The sequence below is a fragment of the Dromaius novaehollandiae genome, chromosome 32 (assembly GCF_036370855.1).
Source record: "Dromaius novaehollandiae isolate bDroNov1 chromosome 32, bDroNov1.hap1, whole genome shotgun sequence".
In the NCBI taxonomy this organism is placed as follows: domain Eukaryota; kingdom Metazoa; phylum Chordata; class Aves; order Casuariiformes; family Dromaiidae; genus Dromaius; species Dromaius novaehollandiae.
In genome coordinates this window covers 329,046-337,278 of record NC_088131.1, presented here as the reverse complement: position 1 = coordinate 337,278, position 8,233 = coordinate 329,046, and the positions used below count along the sequence as shown (strand labels likewise).

Sequence of the window (8,233 nt, the reverse complement as noted above, 5' to 3'; positions counted from 1 at the left end):
CTCGCTCGTGTGCCCCCCCCCGGCTTTGAGCCCCCCCCAACCCCCCCCAAATCCCCCCCTCCAGCCCCCCAACCTGCACCCTCATATTTGCCCCCCCCCTTGGACCCCCTTTTGCCCCCCCCCCACTTTGGCTGGGCCTTGCCCCCCCCCTCCAGCCCCCTGCCCCCCCCCTTTGTGGGGGCACCCCAGGGTGCTGGTGGCACTGGGGGGGGGGTCCCTTCTTCACCCCCCCCCCCCCCAAAAAAAAGGGCTGCTCGAATCTGCCGCCGGCGAGCGGCTGCTGCCTTTACCCGGCCGCGGGGGCGGACGGACGGACGGACGGACGGACGCCCTTCCTGCCCCCCCCCGAAAAAAGCCCGCCAAATTCCTCTCCCCCCCCCCCGCCACCGGGGGCCCAGGCGTCCTGCGCCCCTTAACCCCCCCCCGGGAAATGAGGCATCCTGCCCCCCCCCCGCCAAGGGGCCCAGGCGTCCTGCACCCCTTAACCCCCCCCCGGGAAATGAGGCACCCTGCCCCCCCCGACCAAGGGGCCCAGGCGTCCTGCGCCCCTTAACCCCCCCCCGGGAAATGAGGCATCCTGCCCCCCCCCCGAAAAAAGCCCGCCAAATTCCCCCCCCCCCGCCACCCGCTGCCACCGGGGGCCCAGGCGTCCTGCGCCCCTTAACCCCCCCCCCCGGGAAATGAGGCATCCTGCCCCCCCCCGCCAAGGGGCCCAGGCGTCCTGCACCCCTTAACCCCCCCTGAAATGAGGCATCTTGCCCCCCCCCCCCCCAAAGGGGCCCAGGCGTCCGGCTCCCTCCCGCCTGTCAATCACCCCCTCCGCACGGGCAAAGGTCAAAGGGCAAATCCCCCCCCCCCGCCCGGACGCCTGGGCCCCATGCTGCCTCCGGTGCCGCCCCCCCCCCCCCAAAAAAAGAGGAGCCGCAGCTGGATTTGGGGCCCGTTTTTATTAATTAACCTTTAAAAATAATTACCGGGGGGGGGGAGCGCTGGGGCCCCCAAAACCGGGGGGTTTCGGGGGGGGGTCATGGCTGCCCCCCCCAAATCCATCCTGCCCCCCCGGGATACATTGGGGGGAAGGATTTAGGGGACCCCCGGGGTTTGGGGGGGGCTGGGTTTTGGGGTGAGATCCCTGGGTTTTGGGGCCACAAGGATTTGGGGGGGGTCCCCTGAGTTGGGGGGGGCTAAACCAGGGTTATGGGGAGCCCTCGGGGAGATGGGGGGGGCCCATGGATCCTGGGGGGGCTCCTGGGGTATGGGGGGACCCTGGGATACCAGGGAACCCTATGGATACGGGGGGGGCCCTATGGATATTGGGGGGCTCCGAGGATATGGGGGGGCCCCACGGATACTGGGGGGGGCCCTGGGTTTTGGGGGGAGCCCTGGGATATGGGGGGCTCCTGGGGTATTGGGGGGCCCCACGGATATGGGGGGGCCCCCAGGGATTTGGGGTCCCCCCACCCCAGACAGAGCCTTTATTTGGGGGTTGCCCTGGGGGGGGCTACAGGGACTGGGAGCACTGGGGACACTGGGAGGCACTGGGGGGGGTCTGGGGACACCTGGGGGCCACTGGGGGGGGTCCAGGGTCACCTGGGGGCACTGGGGGGGCACTGGGAAGCACTGGCGGGGTCCGGGGACACTTGGGGGCCTGGGGGACACTGGGGGGGTCCAGAGACACTGGGGGGCACTGGGAGGCACTGGAGGGGGGGTCTGGGACACTTGGTGGCCTGGGGGACACTGGGGGGAACTGGGGGGGGGGGTCCAGAGACACTGGGAGGCACTGGGAGGCACTGGGAAGACCCCAGTGTCTGGGGGGGGCAGAGCCCTGGGGCCAGTTTGGGACTGGGGGGGGCTTTGGCTCGGGGTCAGTCTGGGGGGGGGGGCACGAGGGTCCATGGGGGTCTGTGCCGGTGGCGGTGGCGGTGTTGGTGGCGGTGTTGGTAGCGGTGTTGGCGGTGGTGTTGGTGCTGTTGCCAGTGTTGGTAGCGGTGTTGGTGTTGGTGCCAGTGCCAGTAGCGGTGTTGGTAGCGGTGTTGGTGGCGGTGTTGGCAGTGCCGGTAGCGGGGTTGGCTGCGGTGTTGGCGGCTGTGCCGGTGCCGGTAGCGGTGTTGGCGGCAGTGTTGGCAGCGGTGCCGGTGCCGGTAGCGGTGTGGGTGGCGGTACCGGTGGTGGTAGCGGTGTTGGTGTCAATCAGAGCTCGGCACACCGGTCCTGGCGGCTGTAGTGGTCGAACTGGCTCTTCCAGCGCATCATGTAGGAGCTCCAGCGGTGAAACTCCAGGCGCCACTGCCGCTCGGCCTCCTCGATGTTGTCTGCACCGAAACGGGGGGAAATTGCCCCAAAACGGCCCCACGACAGCCCCACAACAGCCCAAAGCACCCCAAAGTGCCCCAAAGCACCCCAAAACCGCCCCAGAGCCCCCCAGAGCCCCCCCAAACCACCCCAGAGCCCCCCGAGCTGCCCCGGCCGCTCGGCCTCCTCGATGTTGTCTGCACCGAAACGGGGGGAAATTGCCCCAAAACGGCCCCGAGACAGCCCCAAAACAGCCCAAAGTGCCCCCAAACCGCCCCAAGCCCCCCAAAGTCCCCCAAAGCCCCCCCAAACTGCCCTGCCCCCCCGGTCCATCCTGGCTGCTGGCCGCAGCCTGGCTGGGGGGGATTGGGGGGGGTTTGGCCGCCCGGACGCCTGGGTCCCCCGGGCAGGGTGGGGGCTCCCAGGGGTGTGGGGTTTTGGGGAGGGGGGGCCATGCCCCCATGCACCCCCCCATGCATCCTATAGGGCCTCCTATAGCCCCCATGCACCCCACAGACCCCTTATGGGCCCCATAGCCCCCCCCAGGCCCCCCGTAGCCCCCATGCACCCCATAGAGCCCTTATAGGCCCCATAGACCCCCCCAGGCCCCCCATAGCCCCCATGCACCCCATAGAGCCCTTATAGGCCCCATAGCCCCCCCCAGGCCCCCCTATAGCCCCCATGCACCCCCCCCGGCCACTCATGGCCCCCCCCCAAAGCGGCTGCAAACAGGGAGGTTTCAGAGCAGGGCGACACGTACGCGTGCACACGCATGTGCGGCATGCCTGTGCACACGCGTGTGCGTGCACCTGCCGGGGCAGCGGTCGCCAGGCGGGTTCTCCGTGCGCGTGTGCACGCATGTGCGCAGACACGGCTCGCCGGGCCGAGTTGCAGGCGTGCACCGCACACGCGTGTAACATGCAAGTGCCAGGGCATGCACACGCCTGCAGCATGCACTGGGGCGCGCGCACGTGTGCAACGTGTGCCAGGGCATGCACGCACGTGCAACATGCAAGTGCCAGGGCATGCACACGTGTGCGACATGCACTAGAGCATGCACACGCCTGCAGCATGCACTGGGGCACGCACACGTGTGCAACGTGCGCCAGGTCATGCACACGCGTGCAATGTGCATGCTCCGGGGCAGGCACACGCGTGCACTGGGACATGCATGCAACACGTGCATGCCGGGGCGTGCACACGTGTGCACATGCATGTGCCGGGGCGTGCACACGCGTGTGCCCGGTCTCAGCGCAGCAGCCGCGGCAGGAGCAGGGGGACGGGCAGCAGCAGTGGGATGGGGCCGGGGGGCCCAGGCGTCCGGGACGGGGCCGGGCAGGGCGTGGGGGGGGCTGCTGCACCCGGGGGGGGGGGCAGACATGGGGTCACTGTGGGGGCCCAGGTGTCCGGGGTGGGAGATGGCGCTGGGGGGGGGGATTCCTGCAGCCCTTCCCCAGGGTCCCCCCATCCCTGTGTCCCCCCCCCATGTCCTTGTCCCCAATTTGGGATCCTCCCCATCCCCCCCGTGCCAGGTCCCTCGGTGCCAGCCCGTGTCCCCATGCCACATCCCCCCCACATCCCCCCCCATGCCGTGTCCCTCCCAGGGCCACCCTGTGTCCCCGTGCCATGCCCCCCCGTGACACCTCATCCCCCCCGTGATGTGTCCCCACCATATCCCTCCGTGTCCCCATGACCCTCCATGCCATGTCCCCATGCCATGTCCCCTCCATGCCACCCCCAGTCCCCATGATGTCCCCATCATGCCACATCCCCCCGTGCCACCCCATGTCCCCACGCCATGTCCCCTCCATGCCCCTCGAGGTCCCCATGTCCCCCCGTGCCATGTCCCTCCACGTGCCACCCCATCCCCCCCATGCCGTGCCCCCCCAGTGTCCTTCCATGTCCCCATGTCCCTCTGTGCCATCTCCCCGTGCCATGCCCCTCCACGTGCCCATGTCCCCCCCGTGCCACCCCATGTGCCCATGTCATGTCCCCCCATGTGCCCATGTCCCCCTGTGCCACTCCGTGTCCCCATGTCATGTCCCCCCATGTGCCCATGTCCCCCTGTGCCACCCCGTGTCCCCATGTCATGTCCCCCCATGTGCCCACATCCCCCTGTGCCACCCCGTGTCCCCATGTCATGTCCCCCCATGCGCCCACATCCCCCTGTGCCACCCCGTGTCCCCATGTCATGTCCCCCCATGCACCCACGTCCCCCTGTGCCACCCCATGTCTCCCTGTGCCACCCTGTGTCCCCATGTCATGTCCCCCCATTCCCCTCCATGCACCCTCGTCCCCCCGTGCCACCCCCTGTCCCCGTCCCCCCCCGCCACCCCGTGTGCCTGGGCGGGTCCCCGGGCGCCCTCACCGGTGACGTTGAGCAGCTTGGGGAGGAAGCGGGTCCAGAAGGCGCAGGCCTGGGCGCGGAGGCCCTGGGCCACGGCCAGCGGCTGGGCGTTGAGGCGGGCGTAGCGCTGCCCCGCCACCGTGTAGGACGGCCACCGCCGCTCCCGCTCCGACGGCTCGTTGGGGTCCCTGCGGCAGCCCTGCGTCCACCGGCCGCCCGCCCGCGCCGCCCCTCGCCACCTGCTCCGCGCGGCTCTCCGGGCAGCCGGGGCACCCAATCCCCATCCATCCGCTCACCCTATCTCCATCCATCCGTCCACCTCATCCCCATCCATCCGCTCACCCTATCTCCATCCGTCCATCTACCTCATCCCCATCCATCCGCTCACCCTATCTCCATCCGTCCATCTACCTCATCCCCTCCATCTGCTCACCCTATCTCCATCCGTCCATCTACCTCATCCCCTCCATCCGCTCACCCTATCTCCATCCATCCGTCCACCTCATCCCCATCCATCCGCTCACCCTATCTCCATCCGTCCATCTACCTCATCCCCATCCATCCGCTCACCCTATCTCCATCCGTCCATCTACCTCATCCCCATCCATCCGCTCACCCTATCTCCATCCGTCCATCTACCTCATCCCCATCCATCCGCTCACCCTATCTCCATCCGTCCATGTGCCCCATCTCCACCCATCCATCCACCTCATCTCCACCCATCCATGCGCCCCATCTCCATCCACGTCATCGCCATCGATCTGTGCACCCCCATCTCCACCCATCCAGCCTTGCACTCTGTCTCCATCCATCCCATCTCCATCCATCCGTGCAAATTCATCCATCTACGTAGGCTTCTCTCCATCCATCCACTCATCTATCCATCCCTTTCTCCATGCACCCCTCCCTCGCTCGATCTAGGGAGCCCTATCTCCATCCCTCCACCCATCCAGGCCTTCTACTGTCCACCTAGCTGTCCATCTAGCCATCTATCTATCCATCCTTCCATTCAACCATCTCTGTCTCCATCCCTCTAACCATCTCCATCTCCATCCCTCCTTTCAACCATCTCCATCTCCATCCTTCCTTTCAACTGTCTCCATCTCCATCCCTTCATTCCACCATCTCCATCCCCCTATTCAACCGTCTCCACCTCCATCCCTCCATTCAACCGTCTCCGTCTCCATCCCTCCATTCAACCGTCTCCACCTCCATCCCTCCATTCAACCGTCTCCGTCTCCATCCCTCCATTCAACCGTCTCCGTCTCCATCCCTCCATTCAACCATCTCCATCTCTGTCCCTCCATTCAACCATCTCCATCCCTCCATTCAACCGTCTCTGTCTCCATCCCTCCATTCAACCATCTCCACCTCGGTCCCTCCATTCAACCATCTCCACCTCCATCCCTCCATTCAACCGTCTCCATCTCTGTCCCTCCATTCAACCATCTCCATCCCTCCATTCAGCCGTCTCCACCTTGGTCCCTCCGCCCGGTCGCCGCCGCCCCCGCCCCGCCACCTCCCTCGCCCCGCCGCCTCCCCCGCGTCCCCCGCGCCGGCGCCTACCCGGTGCGGGCGAAGTTGCCCCAGTAGCGCATGATGCGGCGGCTGAGCTGCTGCTCCTCGGCCGTGTAGTTGAGGCCGGGGTCGAGCGGCTGCCCGAAGACGAACTCGATCTCGTAGCCGTGCGGCACCCCCATCCAGGGGGGCCAGGGCATGGTGGAGGCGCGGTGGTCGAAGAGGTAGGCGAAGACGGTGCCGCCGCGCTCGGCCCAGCGCAGGGCGAAGTGCATGAGGGGACACACCACGTTGTGGTCGCCCACGATGTCGTCCAGCGCCTCGCGGTTCTTCACGGGGTTGTCCTGGTCCAGCCAGTCCGTGTACTGCAGCACCACGGCCTCGGCCGCCAGCTCGTTGGCGTGGGGCACGCCCAGGCGCACGCCGCCCAGGAACTCCTCCCGGCTGATGAGGCTCTCGTTGTCCTTGCCGAAGCCCGGCGCCCCGTACACCAGGAAGTAGCTGCCCTCGTCCTGCACGGCCCCCAGCAGCACCTGCGCCTCGGGGCGGCCCCCGGCGCTCAGCAGCGCCTCGGGGCTGTCGGCCAGGAACTCCCCGTCCACCACGGGCACGAAGGCGAAGCGGAAGATGCCCTGCTGCGGCAGCACCAGCGCCTCCTTCTCCACCAGCTCCCGCGCCTCCTTGGCCCGCAGGCAGCCCAGCAGCTCCGTGTCGTTGCCGCCGCCGCCGCCGCCGCCGCCGCCGCCGCCGCCGCCGCAGCCCAGCAGCTTGGCCAGCAGCCCGGCCCGCCGGCGGCCCTCGGCGGCCGCCACGGTGGCCCAGGGCCCGTTGGGCGAGCCGCTCTGCAGCACGGCGCGGCGGAAGAGCGGCCGGCTGCCGGCCGAGAGCAGGTGGAGGCCGGCGGAGGCGGCGCCGGCGCTCTCGCCGAAGAGGGTGACGGCGCCGGCGTCGCCGCCGAAGGCCCCGATGTTGCCGCGCACCCAGCGCAGGGCCAGCTGCTGGTCCAGCAGCCCCACGTTGCCCGGCGCCTCGGGGTGGCCCGGCAGCGCCAGGAAGCCCAGGGCGCCCACGCGGTAGTTCATGGAGACCACCAGCACCCGCTCGGCCTGCGCCAGGAAGCGCCCGTCGTAGACGTCCAGCGAGGCGGCGCCGCTGTAGAAGCCGCCGCCGTAGATCCACACCAGCACCGAGGCGTTGCGGGGCCGCGGCCAGGGCGCCCACACGTTGAGGTAGAGGCAGTCCTCGCTCAGCTCCCGGTTGGGGTTCCACATCTCGGAGCCGCCGAAGCCCGGGTACATGGTGTCCACGGGCTGGTAGCAGGCGTGCCGGTGCGCCGAGGCCTCCAGCACCCCGCTCCAGGGCCGCGGCGCCCGGGGCCGCTGGAAGCGCAGGCGGCCCAGGGGCGGCTCGGCGTAGGGGATGCCCAGGAAGGCGGCCACGTGGCCGGAGCCCGCCGGCACCCGCACGCCCCGCACCAGCCCCCCCTCCGTCTGCGCCAGCAGCTCCTCGGCGCCCGCCGGCGCCCGGCTCGGCGGCGGCAGCAGCAGCAGCAGCAGCAGGGCCAGCGCCCCGGCCGCCCGGCCCCACGCCGACGGCTCCATGGCGCCCGAGCCTGCGGGGAGAGCGGGGCGTTAGCGGGGGCGGGGGGACACGCCGCGGGACCCCCCCCCCAAGCGGGTGCTGTCATCCCGGCAACGGGGACCCAATGGAACAGGATCCCCATATGGGTGGTCTCGTCCCATCACTGGAGGACCTGATGCAGCGGGATCCCCACCCGGGTGCTCTCGTCACGTTGCTGCAGGACCTGACGCAATGGGACCCCCATCTGGGTGCTCTTGTCCCATCACTGGAGGACCTGATGTGATGGGACCACCCCCGGGTGCTCTTGTCCCATCAACGGGAGTCCCAACTCAATGGGACCCCCACCCGGGTGCTCTTGTCCCATCAATGTGGGGACTCAATGGAACAGGACCCCCATCTGGGTGCTCTTGTCCCATCAATGGGGGTCTCAATGCACCGGGACCCCCATCTGGGTGCTCTTGTCCCATCAATGGGGGTCTCAATGCGATGGGACCC

At 68.8% G+C, this 8,233-nt stretch overlaps 1 protein-coding gene across 1 annotated transcript; it reads right to left on the bottom strand.

The window, feature by feature from the left end:
- Positions 1–2,164: 2,164 nt before the first annotated feature.
- Positions 2,165–7,576, bottom strand: ACHE (acetylcholinesterase (Yt blood group)). Its single transcript, XM_064501145.1, has 3 exons — positions 6,206–7,576; positions 4,661–4,827; positions 2,165–2,312 (listed from the first exon to the last, which is right to left on the bottom strand). The coding sequence occupies exons 1-3, from the start codon at positions 7,453–7,455 to the stop codon at positions 2,191–2,193; spliced, it is 1,539 nt and encodes a 512-aa protein (XP_064357215.1). The 5' UTR covers positions 7,456–7,576; the 3' UTR covers positions 2,165–2,190.
- Between the last annotated feature and the right edge of the window lie 657 nt (positions 7,577–8,233).